The 21,167-nt window shown below is 37.7% G+C and overlaps 2 protein-coding genes across 3 annotated transcripts; one reads left to right on the plus strand and one right to left on the minus strand.

Moving 5' to 3' along the window:
* Positions 1 to 4,618: 4,618 nt before the first annotated feature.
* LOC147858429 (uncharacterized) lies at positions 4,619 to 8,727 on the plus strand. The gene is made up of 12 exons (XM_087327895.1): positions 4,619 to 4,806; positions 5,129 to 5,284; positions 6,055 to 6,176; positions 6,266 to 6,320; positions 6,498 to 6,572; positions 6,691 to 6,784; positions 6,965 to 7,028; positions 7,335 to 7,396; positions 7,596 to 7,662; positions 7,787 to 7,834; positions 7,923 to 8,040; positions 8,428 to 8,727. The coding sequence occupies exons 1-12, from the start codon at positions 4,720 to 4,722 to the stop codon at positions 8,530 to 8,532; spliced, it is 1,053 nt and encodes a 350-aa protein (XP_087184021.1). The 5' UTR covers positions 4,619 to 4,719; the 3' UTR covers positions 8,533 to 8,727.
* Positions 8,728 to 9,717: 990 nt separating this feature from the next.
* LOC147858430 (uncharacterized) lies at positions 9,718 to 17,711 on the minus strand. 2 transcript variants are annotated; one of them, XM_087327427.1, is made up of 6 exons: positions 16,968 to 17,711; positions 14,174 to 14,343; positions 11,589 to 11,653; positions 11,352 to 11,377; positions 10,927 to 11,260; positions 9,718 to 10,608 (listed from the first exon to the last, which is right to left on the minus strand). In XM_087327427.1, exons 1-6 carry the CDS (start codon positions 17,131 to 17,133, stop codon positions 10,077 to 10,079), a joined length of 1,293 nt encoding a protein of 430 aa, XP_087183553.1. In that variant the 5' UTR covers positions 17,134 to 17,711; the 3' UTR covers positions 9,718 to 10,076. The 2 variants fall into 2 exon arrangements, with proteins under 2 accessions (XP_087183553.1, XP_087183554.1); XM_087327428.1 differs by having other exon boundaries at positions 10,927 to 11,251; positions 16,968 to 17,710.
* Positions 17,712 to 21,167: the final 3,456 nt, after the last annotated feature.

Consider the following 21,167-nt stretch of genomic DNA (forward strand, 5'->3'; position numbering starts at 1 on the left):
TAGTCATGATTAGTATTAATGGACATCAATAACATTGTGCCTACTATTAATTAGTATGGCGAGCTTTATTGATCATAGCAATTAGCATTTTGTGATCATTGTTATTAATCATCACAGTGTTCCTTGTAATTACCACTAATCGTGACATATATCATCGCAAATATCTTACTAATCGCAATGTTAATCATTGATCTAATATCACCGATCACACTACTTATTGAATACCAACGTGTAAATTAGATTTATTATGAATGGATTTACGTTTGAATATGGTACTTGAGATTGAAAGAAAAGTTTCATGTTGGGCATTAGCTAAGCTTGGGTAAACCTCTGCAACGTGGCCTTTTCCCAACAACAAAAAAGCAATGAATGACACATTTGCAACATACTACTAATATATCTGTCAAGCACACACTTGCTTAACTGTTTTACCTTCTTGCTGGTTTGTTGTCAAGGGTTCATGCTGCTTTGTTGTTGGTGAGACAAGTGAAGAGAGTTGTCAAACCTCTCTTACACTACATTGAACCAAATAAGATGAATGGGCATGCATGTTACCTAAACAAACAAGTCGAAGCAAATAAACACAATAAATCAAAGGATGGCACTCCCACGATGCTAACCATGATTGATAGAAAAGGTAACCTTGATTCGAGATAGGAGAGCCTCAAAACGATTTCCAGTGTCAACATGTTCCATCACTACACTAATTTGGACAATTATTCACCTTTTGCATGGACCCTCACGTGCCTTTGTGGTACACCTCATATGACTAACTATACAATGATGATGGACATTCAAGGATATGTGAACAATTCTAGTACCTCCAAGAAAAAAATAACTTATGTTTGTTATACACTAGTGATTTTGCAAGACAATCATCGTAACACAAGAAGGTCGTTGTGTTACACGATGATTTATGTGCCCAACTTTTGTTTATCTCCCAAAATAGGCATCGAGTCCTCGCAATTTTTAAAAACGCTCTAGGTCATACCTTCAAAAGAGTGCAATGAGCATATAAATATAGCCTTGGAGACATTGTGTAAAAATAGCCCTAAGGTATTACGGTCGGTCTCCTCGAAATGCTCAGTGAGGGTCATACCTTTTTTCTGAAAAGAGTGCATCAACCACATAAAACAACCCTAAGGTCCCATGGTCTTATCGGATGCATTAGCATAGAGAGAGAGAGAGAGAGAGAGAGAGAGAGAGAGAGAGAGAGAGAGAGAGAGAGAGAGAGAGAGAGAGAGAGAGAGCTCAATTAGTGTCATACCTTTTTGTGAAAAGAGTGCATCGACCAAGTAAACAAACCTAAAGTTCCATGGTCTCACTGCATGCATTAGCCTATGCGCTCTCGAATGCTCCCATGGGCACAACACACTCAAAAGAGAGTGCATCACGATCACTGATCACATAATCGTTGGAACACATAGGCGGCCATATTTAGTTTGCCTCTATGCTCTCTCGAATGCTCCCCTGGGCAGAACGCCCAGAAAGGGTGTATCATGACCATGGGTCACATTATACATATAAATCGTTGGAACACATTTGTGTGGGTTGATTCGATCGAGCAAAATGGTGGGAGGGGAGTGTCTAAATAAAGAAAGGAGCTTAAAAAGGAAAAGCGTCAGTGAGGCCTACGTTTGTAATTAAGTCATTTGTTCATTTTCTGTACATACATTGACAGACACACATGTACATTACATAATAATACATATGTATGTATGTATCACATGAATATATGTATCCATGGCGTCGCTTCAACGCTTCCATGTACCGCTTTCCGGCTCGCGATGGAGCGGAGAACCTTCCATTTCCCTTGTAAGGTACTGTCTGTTTCTATCTCTGTTTCTTTTCTTCTCTTCTCCTGTGTCTGAACCTCTCATCAAATGTAAGCTCTCTCCCTGTCTCGTTATTCCTCATGTATGTTCTCTCCATATTTCATGATCATGTTTTTATTGCTATTATACAATTTCTAAATGTGTTTCCCCATGTTTCTCCCACAAACATCTTCTTCAAAAAAATTCCCCTAAATTCTCATCCTTCTGATGCAAGCTTCAGAAAAGAAAAAGAAACAAGCAAAAAAAGGTCCTTAGTATGAAGATTTATTTAGACCATAATTCAGTATTTCAGCATTTCCCACCGCTCAAAATGTTATTTTTGTCCCTTTAATTCTCGTTGTTTCTTTGAGGCTTTATCAAGAGCTCCTCATATCAATATGGTATTCATGAACATATGCCTTTAATTTGCATTACTACACATTTTAAAGTATGTGTTAAAAACGCATTGTTTGTTATGAACATATACCACATACATGCACATTTACATGTCTAGTATTCAATCAGGAGTCAAATCAAGGCTAGAAATCGCTACTCAATGTTCATGTAGCCTTATGGACACCTGAAATTTGGATAGCTATAGTCTGAATACAAAGTTTGTACATAGTTTACACCTCTTATTTTTATTTGCATACATATAACTAGACTGAATATGAGATGAGGATTTAATCAAGTATATCATATTCACGAATCAACATTCTGGCAGCCTTATACTGCCTGGGCGATCTAGAATTTAGATAACATTATTGATGTATATAAGTACACATTAATAAGCAATTTGGGAATCAAATTGAGTTTAGAGATATAGCAATCAATATTCAGGTGGCTGTATGACGTTTTGGAGTTTGAAAACTTGTTGGTTGGGCATAGGACACATCTGACGACTCATTTAATATGTGAAAAAAAAATCGGAGTCAAAAATCAAGGTTAAAGATAGGCCAATCAACAATCAGGTGATTTTATGGGTGCATGGAGTCTTGATCGCTAATGATACCTGAAGTTTAGATAAACATCATTCATGCACATTTCCTAGGGTTTAAAGTTGTATAAACACCCAGCTATCCTGCCATGCTCACGCCTCACCCCATTCACCACGTGAATGGACCAGCCTCTTGTGGTTTCACGTACAATGGACATGTTTCCGTACACTATCCTTACTATCAATTCCTTCTTTATTCGTTTTGTGAAGTTCCATTCATGCATAGGATAATCAGAGACTATGAGAAGCATGCCATAAAATCATAGAAAATCTGTAAAAACAGTTTAGATATGTAGTTTAGATTTTGTTCCTTTCACACAATACATATGTTTACATATTTCCAGCTGGCAAGCTCAAATGACTGGTGTTGTAAAGGAGAGCACCCTTTAGATATGAAATTCTGTCCTATGGATCATATTGCGAGGGACCTGTATGCATTATATATGATCTGTAAAACCCTCATAATATACTGATTGGATTCCTCTTGAGGAATTGGTGAGAACTCATGGCACTCAATTGAATTACTTGTGCTTTATGGCCTAAGAATCTTGTCTTCACCCATAACTTCATCAATCTTGTGAAACAATTTGTTGCATTCTTGAATGTGTGCATTGAATTGATGAAAGACACAGCATGTTTTTTTTTTCCCTGGTAAAATCATTCCTAATTTTGGAGAAATGCATCATTCATGAAATCTGGGAGATTTTCGTTTGGAAAATGAGAATTATTCAGATAAACTTTTTCTGCTGCAATAGGCTTCTATGGAAAACGTTATAAAACAGATCAAATTCAAATTATGTGAGATTCCGAATTATCTTGATATATGGATGTGGAAATTCATTTAATGCATTGAGAACCATGCTCGCCATATGTGTCTGTATGGACATTATATATGCAAAGCGAGAAGAACTTTGTCAAAACTGGCTATTGTTTCTGAATCTGCATTGAGAATAGTACTCCATGAAACATTCAATGGAGGAAAAAGATAATATGCGAGCGTTGTTTACCAATTTTGAAATATGCGATGTATTGGGCACATGGTGTTATTTGAATTTATGCATTCTATCACGTGAAACCAAGCAAATTAGTCTGAAATCTAATAAGAAAGCTTTTTTGATTTATTTAACATGGATTACAGATGCAAATTCATGACACAGGTTTTATGAAGAAATACTTGTTTATTGTATGAATGATTTCAGTGGTCTCTGCTTGTACATGTTTTGAAAACCTCATCGGAATACTGACATATCTATTATTCCCCTCTCTCTCTCTCATTCTTACACGTGCACAAATTTAACAAAAGTTCAGGGTGGCATTTTGGAAAGCTGTAGCTCAACTATTATAGTATAGAGACAAGCTAACAAAGTCTAGATGCCTCTTCTAATAGAGGGTAGATAGCTAGATATGTATTGGTGTGTGGGTTGCACGGATCATATTTGGCTTCCCAAGGATGGTACATATGTGTACACAGACACACACATTTATAGATATTATATGAACTCTTAACTTCTTCAATTCCACACATACACATACACATACACATACACATACACATACACATACACATACACATACACATACACATACACATACACATACACATACACATACACATACACATACACATACACATACACATACACATACACATACACATACACATACACATACACATACACATACACATACACATAGCTATGGATATTATGTGAACTCTACTTCTATTCAAGAAATGTTAGTGCTGGAAATGAGTTATAAACTGTCTTGATGTTTGATTTGGTCATATTATATATTTAACAGGAAATGCTATCTAAGAAGATGCACGCATTGAATTCTTGGATAGTCTGCTTCATGGTCTTGTGAATCCGTGTCAATTCATGGTATTGTTATTATTACATATTCTCAACCATGGCAAGCCTTATGAGAATGATCACTCGAAAGATTGTGGGAGCGTCATCATCTCCACCTCCACCACACCCACCTTCTGTTCCAAAGGTATAAAAGAAGAAGCTATTTTCTCAGTTTCTATTGCAGAAAGCTAAATAAAAGGAAAAACTTTGAAATACCCAAGTTTTTCTTTATTTCATCGAATGCCCTTGGTCACCTCCATTTTAATCATATATATGCTATTTAATCAATTATGTAATCAATTCAGCCCCACAAAAATATCTGCTATTTGAGCAATTATGCTCAATTCATCCCCTTCTCTCGTTCATGAATAGACCAGGTTTGCTTGGGAAATAGAGAAACCTCAAGAATATTTTAGAGTTTTTCCAACAAATAATCTAATTCTGGGTTTTTCAATGTGCATTTATAGGTCTGGTTCAATGATTGTAAAATCCAAGATTTTGAACTAGGCAAACTCATAGGAGCAGGAAGTTTTGGTAGAGTTTGTGTGGCTACACACTTGAAAACAAAATGTGTTTGTGCAGCGAAATCTCTTTCCAAAGCTGCTATTCTAAAATCTAAACAGGTAAATTATTGTCTTTGTTTAAATAGCTCTTAACAATTCATTCTGTTGAACCACCACTGATAGTTCCTTTTAGCATATTGTCATTGTTTAGCCACAAGTTTGTGCTCTTTTTATTCTTTATCAATCCTTCAGTCCAAAGTTGCATTTGTTGCTTCATAGAATTTAGCCACACTTCTGTGCTCTTTTATTGCCTACAAGTTCTTCACTACAAAGTTGCCTGGATATTTGTAGACAGAAGATGTGGTTGATATCAGTTTAGGCACAAATTTCTGTTCTTCTCATTGTTTACATGTTCTTCAGTGCAAAGTTGCGTTAAATACTTCACAGGCTGAAGGTGTGGTTGATATCAATGTAGCTACAAAATTGTGCTCTTTTTATTGTTTACAAGTTCTTCACAAATGAGGCTAGATATCCATGGAAGATAATAAATATTTGATAAGTAGGAAATTCCGTCTTTATGGTTATCCATGTTGGATTTATTTTCAAACTTCCGACTGCATTAAATTTTTTTACTAAATAGAATATAAACTAATTCATGAAATAGCCAAGGATTGGTTCTACTATCATACATCTTAGTTGTACTACAAAAACAATGGATCTCCATATGTGTAGATTCCTTTAATCACCGATTGAATGTGATGTAAATGAGACCTTGTTTGATAACCGTGGTTTCAGTTTGACATGCTCAATTCATTGTCATTGTATGGTTCAGAGAAGTGTACTATCTCTCGAAGTTAACACCTGCTATACATTCAAACATGTGTTTGCAGTTAGACCATGTAAAGGCTGAGAAAGGCAGTCTACAGGAGATTGATTTTCCTTTCATTGTGAACCTCCACGGTTCTTGTCAAGACAGTAAATGTGTGCATCTTATTATGGAGTATATTAGTGGGTATGTGCATTTAAAATTTCTAGTATCTACAAAAAGCCTATATGAAAGGAAATTTTGAATCAATCTACGATTTTTTATATTTTTGCCAGAGGTGACTTCTTTGGTTACTTGAGAGACAGGGAGAAATTCGATGAAAATACGGCTGTAAGTTGAGCTCTTTGATGTCGTGAGGCTTTGTGGCCTTTTCAAATGTCTAGAATACAAGTAAAATACATTGAATTGGTCATCAGACTATATGGAAAGGCACGCAAATATGCTACAGCTGAATCAAAATAGATACAGAAGTTTAACTGGATGTTTGGCAACTTCTGGAATTTGCAGCGTTTTTATGCAGCACAAGTTCTCCTTGCGTTTGAGTACATCCATAACATGAACATTATCTATAGGGACCTTAAGGTAAGGTTGTTGTCTTGGAACAAAAATATTACCTAATGATAGCTGGAATTTTGTGGGTTAATCTTCATATTAATCTTGTAAATATATTTTCTTCTTCACTTTGTCAACACATAAACAGCCAGAAAATCTTTTAGTGGATGAGAAAGGAAACATAAAGATCGCTGATTTTGGATTTGCCAAAAAAGTAGAAAATAGAACATTTACCTTGTGTGGTATGCAATTTTTCACTGTAGCCAATGGCAGTATAATTCGTTAACTTACAAATGCTTTTTATAATATCAAGTTCAATTGGAAAAATTGAGCTAGGTTAATAATGTATGTAGTATAGATTCATGCTTTCTTCTCTGTTTCATAGAGTTATTCAATGTCAAATGTTTTTGTTCACATTGCAGGAACTCCAGATTACCTGGCACCCGAAATATTACTTAATAAAGGACATGGAAAACCTGTAGATTGGTAAGATAATATTCTATCTACGTCATAATAGTATGAGTGTGTTTTAATGCCTTAATCATAATTGGAAGATTCAGGTATCTGTCTTTACTATCTTCAATCATGATGTGCTAACCATCATTGTTATAGTTCTACTATTACGAGTATGTCATTCCTTCTCGTTCTTCTAACTCCTTTATAATCCAGCAATTTGTTTTCCTATCGTGATTTGACCTTTGTTGGTCTAGAAAATTCAATCAAAACAAGAGGATCTGTGACATGTCACATACTGTAGGGATTCTGATGCTAATGTTATTGTAGATAGTTCAGGTGGACATTTGGAGTGCTGATATTTGAAATGTTAGCCGGATATCCCCCATTTTATTCTGAAGGTGAATCAATAACTCCTAAATTGATGGTAGTTTTCCCTCATGTCAAGTAAACGATCATTTTTTCGTCAGGAAGACAATCATATTGCCGGTTCCTAGTAAAACATCCTTGAGTCAGTAATATTATTAAAGTTAAAACATTCCTCAGTAATAATCATCTCTCTGGTTCATAATAAAACATTGTACATTTTCTTTTTCCTAGATATTTCTGGAACTTACAAGAAAATATTGGATGGAAAATTGGCTTTTCCAAGCCATTTTTCAAAGAAGTGAGAACTTTTCTTGAAGACTATTTATGTTTTACAAATTCATGATCTTCTCTATCAAGCTTGCCCTCCCAATTTCTGACCAAATTGTTGATAGGAATTATAACTAAAATAATTTTGTTTGCAGTGCCAAAGATCTTATACAGAGGCTCTTGACAAAAGACTTAACCAAGAGGTACTTCTCACTATATGCGTGAATATGCTATGTAATTGATACAATTTCCATAGCATTGAACTCAAATAATATATACTTCGAACATCAGGATTGGATGCCTGAAGGAGGGAGTGAATGAGATAAAGAAGCATGCTTGGTTTTCTAGTGTCAGATGGGATGATATATTGTACAAAAGAGAGACACCTCCCTTGAGACCAAAACCTTTGGTAATTTTTCGTTTTTTTTCTTTCTAATTTTCCTGTGCGTTTTTATAGTTAGCACTGCCTCTCTAATGAAAGAAAGATACATTGACAGCCTTTAAGGGGTCAAAATGGAATATAAGACAAAACAAGAGATTACAATGTTTTCTCGTGTTTGAGAACAAACCAAAAATCTGTAAAAAAAGTTGTACTTTAATTTATGAAGGTCGCGTAAACATGTATAAAGATCATGTCAATATTTATACAGAATATTCAAATAACTCCATCTCTCTGATGGGTTTCGGAAGGTTAATCAATCACCACACAGTGTTTACAAGAGGCACTACATCACATTTGGCTTTGCACATATTATCTTCTTTTACTCTTAAGTCTATCCTTGAATTCTGTTTACAGGTTTCTCCAAGTGACACATCAAACTTTGAGGATAGCCCAGGTCCTCCGATGGAAAGCTATCCCATGTTGACAGAAGAAGAAGAAGCTATGTTCCAAGATTTGTAAAACTTAAAATATACATACTTCCAGCAGTTTTGAAAGCCAGTGTTCGGAGTTATGCCACTATGTTATGAAACCATCATAAGCATGACCTATACACATGAAACAATGTCACAAGAAGCAGCTCCTGGTTATGTTATTTTAAAGTGATGATGTAAGGCCATATGAATAAGAAAGGCACATGTAGGCATTATTTGTGCAGTGATTAGGTATGTTATATTTCTACGTAACATACCTAATCATGTATATCATGAGAGAAAATAATATTATTGCGACACATTTTCTTCTGCTCAATATTTTCTAGCCACTTGTTTTCTATTTCAGCATGTGGGAACGTGGGATGGACCTCTGCCTTCCCAATGTGGATGTTGTGTCCAAGCTCTGTTTAGCAATGGCAGCAGTATTTACATTATGATTTGTTATTGTTTTCCTTGTAGTGTACAAGCTGTTTAGCCACATTGGGATGGACCTCTGCCTTCCCAATGTGGATGTTGTGTCCAAGCTCTGTTTAGCAATGGCAGCAATATTTACATTATGATTTGTTATTGTTCTCCTTGTAGTGTACAAGCTGTTTAGCACAGCTAAAATTTTCAGGATGTGGTTTTATCCTCAATATGGAGACTTTCCGATATGCAAAGCATAATGTGGTGTGATATGATGTCTGTGAATTTAAATTTATTAATGATCAAATCTCTTGGAAATTAAATAGACAGAAAAATGTAATTAAACAACATAAAGAGCTCAAGAGCACTTAGAAAATACTTTGTATCCTTCAATTAAGAGTAATATAATGAGCTTTATTTTTTTTGGCATGCCTCTAACAATAACACACCTGAAAATATCCCAGCTAATATGTCAAATAAAAAAAGCAAAAGAATAATCAACTTTCTAATTTTGTATCACAATATATGTAATGAATAAAAGATTGAAAACATGATTTTGAGTTGAGGGGACCAAATCTTAATAGAATAAGAAATCTTAGTGTTTTCAGCTATTTCATTTTGGAGACTTTCAACACAAATAGAACCCTAAATGTGCAGCCATGCTCAACAAAAAACAATTCTGAATAATTTAACACTAAATGTGCAGTCATATTTAACAAAAAATAATTCTGAATATTTTCCCTAGCCAAAAGTGACAATCCACTAACAATCCAAATCATGGACATGGTACCAAGAAATACATCAAGCACTCTAGTGCTTGATAACATTAACTGAATGTTTATTTACAATTGGTCCATATAAATAATTGTTTAAAGACCATCACGGCAATAAACCATTCAGGCAGTTTTTTTATGATGATTTCACAAAGCCATCTGTTGCTAGCACAATTGTGGCAGTATTGTAAAACAGTGATATTGTAAAACATCATTTGTTCTCCTTTTCTTTCTTAAAAAAATACAAACTAAGCATATGGAGACTTCTTTATCTATCTATATAGATAAAGAGATTTAGTCACATCAAGACCTTTTCCTTCAAGCCAGTCATGGATTTACCTATCAATAAGCCTTTGTGATGTATATATATGATATATAAATAGCATAGATTGTCTCATTGGAACACCCAGGCATAAGGGCCTTCTGAAGTTTGATCAGAAAAGCCTCCTCGTGGTGGAGATGATGTAGGACCTGGAAATAAGCCAAAAAAATGACCGTCATTCTGATACGGGTTTGGTACTACATTGGGTACTACAGGCCTTTGACTAATATTATTATTTCCATGAGAAACCAAGGGCCACCAATTGCTTGAAGCTCCCAAGGAAACCCGAGATGCATACATTTGAGACATCCATGGATCCACTTGATTATGTCGCGGTGGTGTTGATGTTACCCAGTTCATACCAACATTTGTAGCTGCTAGTGGTGGCGTTGATGATGTTTGGCCTAATGGAAGAGGATGAGGTGCAGGAACAACTAATGGTGTATTATATTCATTTAGATTTTCAGTTGTATTCCATCCTTGTGGTGCCCTCTCACCTAATGCCATTTGCCATATCCTGTTTGCATTCATCTGACTGTTTCGAGAATGAGCATTATGTATGTGCATAGGTTGACCAAAGACCGCATTACCGACTTGATTAATTCTGAAAAAGAAACGAAATTAATCATTCCTGAAATATAGCAAAAGGTTCATATATTTTTATATGAAACACAATCATACTCTTAACTTGTATGTTTGCCAGAATATACGTTAAGTTTTCGAAATCTAAAAGAATACCATTAGGTAGCAGTAAACTATTTGGTATTTCATACTACAGGAGTATTCTGTTAGCTGTTTTAAACATGGGAGTATTCTGATAATTACCAACTAGTTTTAAGCATTCAATGCTTCACCATAAATTTTAATGATGGTTTGACATGAGAATAGAACAATGTCCACAACACGTAGCCATTATGTTTACCCTCCATGAAAAGAATGGGAAATCCCCATATTATGTTGTCTGCTGCCATGGAAGCTCTGAGTGAACCCTTCATATATTGATGTAGTATTAGAAATTCCTGAACCTTGATTCTGATTAGAATTTCTCTGCAATGAATGAGAACTTGTAGGTTGATTTGTATTTCTACTAGTATGATGATGATGACCAGTGTGAAGTCCAAAAAAATCTTCAAAATGTACAGATGGTTGCCCAACGGAAACACCTCGCCCAGAAAGATAAGGGCAAATATGATGTCCTCCAGGATGAACTCTTGAACCATTCCTCACATTACCTACTGGATCCATATCTACATTTACTAATAACATGATAAGAAATACTTCTACATTTACAAATATCTAAACATTTTCCAGAAACTTATAACAATCATGTCAGCAATATGTACTTACATCCAATTCGGAAGTTATCAAAATCCCTGGCAAAATTCAAATCCAGAAAATATTAGAGTAGTCATGCTTAATTTATAGGGAAATAGATAAAGAAAAAAGAAAGGGCATTTGGGGAATAAAGAAAAAACAATAGAGTGTATTTCAGAGTTCTTCCCTAGATTTTATATTATTGCCAAAAAAGAGAACGAAGTTCTTTCTTAACATTTATAAACAAAATTGCCTGATGCTTTAACTCACTCTAGTGTCAATGAGAAATGTGCATATGTGCTCTGATGAGGACACCAGGGAGTTGGCATGAATTGCTGCACAAAAATTTCATAATTGTGTCAGTGATCTATAAAAGGAATTGAATATATTGCTGCTAAAAAAAAGCTTTTAGAAAACTTCGCCAGTAAGTAGTCTATGCATTCAAATCCACATGATTAATTATTATCTTTACTACCTTTCAACATGTTATAAAATCAAATGAATCCACTGATTCTTGATATTCATATGCAAGGGGATGGATGAGAGAACGGAATAAGAACTCAAAAAATAATTGAATGTTATATACACCTGTCCTTTGGCCTGGACTAACACTAACTTAAATAAAATCAGAGAGACAGAAAGAAAATAAATGAGCCTTGATGTAATATACATCACAAACCACAATCATTTTTTTGCTGCCCATAACCATAGGCAATTGATATTAAACTGTTATTATCAAGAGGAATCGCAAATGTCAAAATCAAGTGTGAACATGTGACCAAGTGAAGAGGCCCAAAAAAACTGTTTCATGCATCTATGAGAAGCAATACGAGTGCTCATGCCTCAGTTTTTATTTTATCAAAGCCCAGAACTTGTTTAAATATGTGATCAAGTGAAAAGAGCCCAACATGAACAGTTTCGAGCATTTACGAGAAGCAACCTGAGTGCCCATGCCTCAGATTTGTTTAGAAAATATTAAAATATGCTTGTTATTTGCAAAACTCTTTCTTTATAAAGTAAATGCTTATAAAAGTAAATACAATTTTACTAATATAATCCCCAAAAAAATCGAGGTTTCTGTTTCTGAGTTTTAGGAACTCGACAGTGTTTTTCCATCATCTTTATTTCATAATCGCATCTACACCACCTAACGACAATGAGCCTGTGAGCCTGGTGGTGTTTGCTAATGTACCAAACCCTATGGTAACCACTGAATCAAGTGATTAAATCAAAAAGTGAGGATGAAATTAAAGAAACCAGAATGAGAGAAAGAAATAACAAAAAATATATATCGATGTGTTTTAAGAATACATGTCTTGGAGAAAAATAAACCAGACTAAATATAGCAACATTAGTAAAACTGACTGAGATACCGAATAGTCATGGTGGCTATGCATATAAAAGCGTGACCTTTCATGGACTAAACCTTTTGTCTTCAAAGATCTCTAACGTGGGTGGATTCAAGATGGAGATATCTCTGACACACGGAATGTTGGGGATAAAGGCCCCAAGCACTCTCCTTTTTGTACAATTTTGATCCATATGAAAGCTCCCTTCGAGAGCTTTCTAGACACATATTTACTACATTTTTGGCCCCAATTTGGGGGGTTATAGGAATTTACATTATCTTTATAACATTTGGTCATTGGCCATGTGTGAACATGCCCAAATGACCTAAAAGTTACTTATCAATAAGAATTGGTCCCAAACCTCTCATAATGAGAGGGGGACTTTAGCGGCTAGGGTTTCCTCTCCATTTTCTGTACAGTTTTCTCTACTTTCTCTCTCCTCACACAGCAGCCAACTCCCTTAGTGTTTTGGCTCTAACCACGCCACCATCATCATATGCACATTTACGGAAAGCCCCTTTGTATCAGGTGATAATGACCTTGATTTGTCAATAACAAAGGTAACATGGCCATGGTCCAGATGCTCATGGTCTGAATGCATCACAGTTTACAATTTGCTGTTGCCCAATCTATTATAACTCATTTCAATGCCATGGCTGAAACCCTTCTCATGTATCCCTTGGCTTGCTTACTTGCGGGGTGGAGTAAATGGCCAACTCGTGAGGCTCATGACCTGAAGACTGCAGGTTCAGTATGATTGGCTACCAGGTTCCCTGCCAATGATGTTATAGATACAGAAGTTGCCCTCTTAATGAGTATAGAAATCGTTTTCAGTGGGAAAATAGCACTAACGTTATATTTGGCCGTACCGCTGGTTCCCTATTACCAGCTCAGCTAGTGTCATATTTATAGTAGGAGATACCATAGTCACCCGGCTTTGGGGTGGTTTCTCCGTAGACAATGCCACCCTACATCGTTTCTCCAGTTCTCATCATTCACCCCTTTTCATATGTGTTTAAGACTCCACTACGATAGTTCCAAGTGAAAGAGAGAATAGACAACCCAAAATATGATTGACTTGTAACGTGGGAAGGAAGGGTGATAGTCCTAAACAAGGTTGTGGTGACAGAAATACATAAATCAAAGACGATGAATGATTACATGGAATAGTTCACAGGCCATAGCTATTTAGTACAATGTGTTTACAACTAAAATATACAATATGTTATTGCAGAAAATAGTACTCATCTTAAGACCTTGCCAATGACAGGAGATGATCTCAGGTAATACCATTAGCATTGTCTTGGAAAGATTCACATAATACTTAACAATATCTCAATATGTGATATATATATATATATATATACCAAAAGGTGGAAAAACATGTTCGCATGGGAAACTTCTTCCTTAAAAGTGACTTCTATAGGACATGGGAAACTAGTCGGTTGAAGTCATGATATTCTGGATTGCATACAAGAATGTTACTAGCCAATGTTTGAAATTTACCAGCGTGGTTGCTCCTCCATAGGATTCCACATCCTCCTCCATAGGGAAATCATCAACAAGATCTTCATTTAAACAGCAACCATTTGCATATAACCATTGTCCTTGTTCCACTTGCCGACAATTTGGACATTGCATCCTACCTTTTGCATTGAAGGCAGATCCAATACAATCTGCAAGAAACATATTACAAAATGCTTTATTATCAGACAATCACAAACAAAGTCCCTTGCACAGTTGCAACCACGGTCATGGATGGGATGTAACATCTTAGGTTTAAATATTTATATATGACATGTTTCAGCGTAAATTGTAATGTAACCTTACAACGGCCACACATTATGTAAGCTTAAAGTAGTAAAAAAGCTAAGTCAGGTTGTAAATAGATTTTAAACATAATGCTACCTTTCTTCAAAAACGTTTTACTTCCACGACAAATTTGAGGCAGAGATCCTAAGAGTAATCATATAAACTACTTTTAACAGTTATTTGATTGTTCAAGCAATACACTCTCAAGCATCAACCAGGAACCATCCATGCATGGGCAAATGACTACAGAACCAGAGGAAACTGTCTATCAAATATGATAAATTATTAAGCAAAACATGGATTCATGGTAGATTTAGAAGTTCCAAAATCTCAACATTCGCCATAATTCACAAGTAGTGGGATCTCCGGTATGAAAAGCCATTTGAAATAATGTCCTATTTCTCTCTCACTTAATCATACACAAAACTGGACAGTCAAGGTTATACTCAAATGCTGGAAGTGAATCCATGTCCACACTATGTACTTGCGACCAATTTTCCATTTGTGAATACCAACAATATCTTTCATGAGACAAAGAAGAAAAAGCACCAAAGGGCACAGATTAATTCATCAGGAATAATGACTATGAACCTGACATACCGTGTTAGAATCCAAAATGCCTACAATAAGGGGTCCCCCAGAAGGGGATAAAAAGACTTGTCTAACATGGTGTTAGCATGCAGATACCAATACATCATAAGGTTGGTGCAATAAGGTAGGCTACATCAACAATCCTGGTAGCACTTAAAGGCCGATGACTGTGGAGCAGTCATGAGGCCAACCAGAGAGAATGATTCTAGCATGAATTCTGAAGCTAAGTCTAACATACTAAGAGGTGTAGGGTAAAGGTTAAAAAAGCCCAATGTTTGGAAAGGGGGTTATACCCTCAGTTGTGGATTAAAACTTGTAGAGATATCTAGTACAGAAATTGTCCCCTAGAAGAAATTGCACAAACTAAGAATGGAGTTGTCATCATATAGCTGTGAACCTACCACTTTATACAAATGCATAAAATTGCCAGCCACTTATGCATAGCAAAGCCGCATGGCAAGGACTTGAGGCTATAGCATTCCTCGGCATATAATCTGAGAGCAAGTTAAGATCCATATATGAAGTAATGGTATGTACATGAACTATCCCATCAAGTTTCTTTGACTTCACTGGATAATGATGGGCACCCTCAAACGTGTAAATCTAGCAGAAATCCCTACAACCCGAAAAGAGAGCAACTCCCACCACAAATTTCCAAATAATTTTTTTCAGCTTAATATATATATATATATTAAATGTTATGCTAGAAAACAGACATGAGAAAAAAGAAAGAGAACCATAGAAACATCATTATGTTCCAAGTTCTATGTGGTATTGAAAGAAAAGGCTTTTTACTTTAAAAAGAAGGATTTATATTGCAAAAAAAAGGACAACATTCAATCATCATGAGAATGTCTCTGAAATCGAGATCACAAATGGCACATAGATCATCGAAGAAACATACACATACCAAGATAGAAATGGTGGCCCCATTTCAGTTCAAACGAAGAAGATCTTTCACTTCATAACAGGAACTATCTCTGTGATTGAGATAGCAAAGTTTGATATAGAAAACAATCATGGAGCATGCATAATATCAGAGACGCATACTAGGATGGAAACAGTGGCCTTTACAGTTAAAACATATAACATCTGGCTTCATCACAGGAATATCTGTAAGAAACATATTTTGGAAATGGAACATAATAACAGCATTGAATTAAGCATAACAACATGAAAATGGTGGTATTTTCACTTCAAAAAAGAAGTCTTTCTGCTTCATCTCAAGAGTATCTGTATGAGGCGTATTTTGACAGTGGGACCACAAATTTGGCTCAAAAAACAAGACGGCCCACTTCTTAATATGAATATCACCACATTTGAGATGAAATCTTTTGACAGGGACAAAAATGGAGCACACGGAAAGGACATCAGAGAAAGTTATGCATACTACCATGGACACAGGAAGCACACTTTTTACTTCATGATACGAAGATCATTTCTGGCAAAGACAATAAAGATGGAGCATACAGAATTTTAAGCACACCAATATCAAAACGGCGACAACGTTTCAGTTCAAAAAGAATAAGAAATATCTCTACAATTGAGACGAGATGGTTAGCACAGACAAGCAATGAAACGAACATAGAGAACATCAGAGAATTTAAGCGTTGGCAGAGTGCATTTTGAAAGGAAGAAGATCTTCCTATCCATAACAGGTATATGATGCCTACAATTGAAGCATCGAGTTTTGACAAAAATACCAAATTTTATGAAGCACAAAGAAAGAAATCCAGAGAAATTTGTAAGTTTACAGAGATCAAAACAGTGACCTAATTTCAGTTCCAAGAAGAAGAGGAAGAAGATTGTTCATAAATCAACACAAACATACCTTCCATTGAGAACAAAACTACGTATACATAAAGATAAAGAAAGCCATAAAGACTTTTAATCTTACCAAGATGGAAACGATGACCACATTTCAGTTTGGCTATTGATCGTTCACATGATTCCTCAGAAATGGCTTCCAAGCATATGGAACAAGAAAAAACGACTAGGACTGTTTTTCTAGCTTGAAGTTTTGAGGACGAAGACTCGTTATCGTTATCCATCTCTGAGGCCATCACTAAATAACAATGGCATCTGAATCCGTGTGTGTTATGTTTGGTTGTATATGTATATCTATGTATATGTGTGAAGAATTCCCTGTCGAAATTCAAGCGCTTGTAATGCTTCGACTTCTGCACAAGTTGCGAATACGCCTTTTCCTTCTCATTGTTAGAGATGGAGGTTGCAGAAGAAGTCAGGTGAAGGATGATGCAGAAAAGGACAGGAAAAGGCTTCGCATTATATTAAGAATGTGGAAGAAAGTGAAAAGAAAAGAATGAAGGAGTGAGCACGATATATCAGAGAGGGGGAGCGAGGGTCAGTCCTCGCTATACGAGAGCTTCGAGAAGACGAAAGAAGGAGAAAGACAGACGGATAGGTCAGAGGGGGGGGCAGTGAGATCATCCGTGGAAGCTTCGTGGAGAGGAGGAAGAACGTAAGGAGGAGAGAGGAGGGGCGGGGAGGTCCGCCATGGGAGCTTCGTGCGTGGAGATGGAGATGGAGATGGATGGATTGAAAAAGAAAAGAAAGAAAAGGAGGGAGATGAGGAGAGGAAGGGGATAAGGATGTGTCAGAGAGACTTCTGCACACTGCTCCTGCTCCTGCTCCTGCTCCGGCTGCTACGAAGAAGAAGGAGAAGAAGAAGAAGAAGAAGAAGACGAAGACGAGAAAAGAAAGAGAGAGAGAGAGAGACTGAATGGATCGGATCGGAGAAACCATACGCCACACACACACAACTATTTTGCTCTCTATCCGTCCGTCCGTCCGTCCGTCCGTCCGGCCAGTCGGCCGGCCATCTGGTTCTCTCTCTCTCTCTCTCTCTCTCTCTCTCTCGTGTCTATAGTTCTCGTGGTGTTTCTCGCCCGCCCATCCCTACTCCTCGGGCCAACCCGTGTTACTATGAATGGAATGGCATGGCATGGGCATCCCTGTTGATGTAGAGACTCTCCGAATATTTGGCAGGGATCTCGTCGTCTTCCGTCTACGGCTGCTTTGACGCATATAAATTGGGAAACAAAGCTGACCACCACCACCACCACGAAGATTCCGCCCCCTCCATACTTCAAAATCAAACCTCCAAACCTCTGTTTGTCATTCGTAGCTCCAATCGCCCCCAGGGATGATCTAGTCCTTCCATGAACTCTTACTCCCGCTGCCCCAATTGCGCAATTTTGGAACTCTTTTTAGCACCAAAGAAAGGTACTTAGATGGATGGCATTGTAATGACCCTCTATTTGTTAGCGTGAATATCAAATTGCCTTCTATCCTGTTTTTCTCATTCATTGTTGATCCATGTTGCTTAGGCCTTATTTATGATGATTAGAGCCTAAATATGCATATGTACATAACATTGAAATGTCATTGCACTATTCTAGTAATGTGGTGAATGTCACATTTCTTTACCCATTGTTATCATAAGGGGGTTATGTTGAGCGAGCAAGCTCAACATGGACCGGACCGGTTGGATAAGCCCGTAGGTCAGACCGGAATCGATGTGGTTGGATATGCCCACTTTCCAAAGTCGGATACCAGATCTTGATGGCAGAACGTCACACGTGCCGACGTGTCCTATTTTATTAAATAGGTCCAACGTAGGCAAATAGTGTCAGATGCTCTTTTAATAGCATTGAAGTACATGCCAGTACTAAGTCTTAATGGTCCTGGCAGATGGGCTTGTATATATAAAGTGCACATAAGCACTATGTAAGGTACTGAGCATTTTTCTGTAATAGAAGTTTTGTTGATTGCTCTCACTCGGTCTTACTATCTCTCTTGTACTTTGTGTTTTGTGTTGATGAACTATTCATCTTCTGGATAACTAACCGACTATCGATTCACAAGCTTCCGCATATTGTAAATCTTTACATGGTATCAGAGCATGAGGGTTGAGAAGTATCCTCCGTACTCGACATAGCTTTCTTAGACGAGTCATTAGCGGGGCTCTAGAACAGAAACATGGACAAAGGCATGGGTAGTGCTCTTCCGACAGAGAAGTTGAACAGAAGCAACTACGCATCTTGGGAATACAAGATGCACTAGCACCTACTCAGGCATGGCTACTAGAGTTACAAACAAGGAGAAAATGAAGTAGCACGATAATCGACATACAAGGATTTCCCATTTTGGGAGCAAGGAGCAAGTAGAGTCTTGCATTGCCTTGCAACTTGTGTGCAAGGATCAGATGATGGGCTACATCCAGAATGTGAAGATGCCGAAGGAGGCATGGGAAAATCTGAAGAAGATTTTTGCCACAAGTACCATGGCCCAGAAGTTGCAGGTTACCCATAGCTCAACAATATCTGACAGAAGGATATGTCTGTCACCGACTACACCACGAAGATGAAGGAGATAGGTGATGCCTTAGGGTCCATCAATGTGTCGATAGACGAGGAAGAGATGGTACAGATCTGCCTTGGTGTTATAGCTCCGAGATATGGGCCGATCTGGACGGCTATTTGCACAAGGGAGAAACCATCGTCGTTCTTTGATCTACAATCAATGCTTATGTTCGAAGAAAACCACTAAAGTGCGTCAAGAAGCATGTAGTCGGAGAGCTAGATGTTGTACACGAAGGCAGATAGGCCTCGTGGTCATGGAGAACGCGGTGGATCGATACACAATGGTGGCGGCCGACAAGAGAAGAAGCAGGGGCACAGAGGGAGTGCCGACAACAGTGAACCCTCCACAAGCAGGGGGAGTTAGGGTGGTGCCGAAGGCAGGCAAAACAAAGCCACCAATTGTTGGTACTGTGGCCGGAAGGGTCAGGGAAAGTGAGTGTTGGAAGAAGAAGGCAAACTCTGACAAAGCCAAATTGGGCAAAGTGCAGGGAAATCGACAATGATCGCACTTCGCTGAAGGCACGAAGCAAAACGAAACGGATATTGCCTTCTTAATGAAGCACAAAGTCAACTCAATGAAGACGAACACTTCAAACTCAAACGAGGTGTGGTATGTTGATTCCAGAGCATCGAATCACGTGATGAGCCACGAAGAGTGGTTCTCATATCTTGAGAAACCGGATTAAACGGGGGTCGTCAAAACCGACAACGACACCTCACATCTTATCGAGCATGTCGATGACATCCCCTTGAGCCATGTCGGTCAGAAAGGGAGCCTAATGAACGTCTTGCATGTTCCGATGATCACCAAGAATCTGGTATCGGTCAGACAAATCATCGACCAAGGAATGCAGGTTTGGTTCACCCACCTAGGTTGCTTCGTTGAAGAAATCATCGCGCAAGGGCGACGAGAAGGGAGGACATTCATCCTCGAAACAAACGACATAGGCACCACAATGTTCACCAAAAGGCAAAAAGTCGAATCAGCTATCGACTTGTGGCATAAGCGGATTCGCCGCGTCAACTTCCAAGGGCTTTAGGAGCTACAAGCAAAACAAGTCATGTTCGGCTTGCCGAAGTTCAGTGGCCGGAAGGCCCAACTTTGTGAAGCTTGCTAGGTAGGGAAGCAACACCGACTTCCTTTCCCCAATGAACGAAATCTTTACAACTTACATTTGTGGGAACTATCCATTGAGTGATTTTAATATGGTTGTGTGACTCTTTGCAGGTAAGTGGGGGGATAAACTTTCATCAAGTGTGCCTACAATAATGAGGAATACTCAATTTGAGCCATTTGTAGGGGAGCAATCTTCCCATGAGGTCACTCATATTCATATTGTATGTGTGTTGCAATTGACATCTTAGGTTGATGGAATAATCCTAGTCTCTTAATCTCGTGCAAGATTGCAACATCGTCTCGAAAGGCTCATCATAAACATTGTAGTGACTAAGGTCGATGTCGTCTCCACACTGACGGGAACCCAACGTTCCTTATGCGCGACGCCCGGCCACAACCGAGCGTAGAATGATACACAGAAAACGGGAAATAAAACACGACACAAAGGAGAGGAAGATACACAGGAGGTTTACGTGGAAAACCCAAAGAGGGAAAAACCACGGCAGCCCACAGGCTGCAAACTGTCACTATGTGAGAATGTACAACAGTGAGTTCACTGAGGCAACGACCTCGTGCTCACAGATCTTCGCCACAC

The sequence above is a fragment of the Azolla caroliniana genome, unplaced genomic scaffold (assembly GCF_043228905.1).
Source record: "Azolla caroliniana isolate FFs.n. ecotype wild unplaced genomic scaffold, voAzoCaro1.0.p SCAF_11, whole genome shotgun sequence".
NCBI lineage: Eukaryota > Viridiplantae > Streptophyta > Polypodiopsida > Salviniales > Salviniaceae > Azolla > Azolla caroliniana.

Excerpts from the sequence above, each read along its gene's own strand:
- LOC147858429 (XM_087327895.1), top strand. The coding sequence starts at position 4,720 with ATGGCAAGCCTTATGAGAATGATCACTCGAAAGATTGTGGGAGCGTCA. Across the intron at positions 4,807-5,128 it reads ACCCACCTTCTGTTCCAAAG|GTCTGGTTCAATGATTGTAA; the intron begins GTATAAAAGAAG and ends GTGCATTTATAG. Across the intron at positions 6,573-6,690 it reads TTATCTATAGGGACCTTAAG|CCAGAAAATCTTTTAGTGGA; the intron begins GTAAGGTTGTTG and ends ACACATAAACAG.
- LOC147858430 (XM_087327427.1), bottom strand. The coding sequence starts at position 17,133 with ATGGCCTCAGAGATGGATAACGATAACGAGTCTTCGTCCTCAAAACTT. Across the intron at positions 11,654-14,173 it reads ATGGAGGAGCAACCACGCTG|CAATTCATGCCAACTCCCTG; the intron begins GTAAATTTCAAA and ends ATTTTTGTGCAG. Across the intron at positions 11,378-11,588 it reads CATTTCTCATTGACACTAGA|GGATTTTGATAACTTCCGAA; the intron begins GTGAGTTAAAGC and ends GAATTTTGCCAG.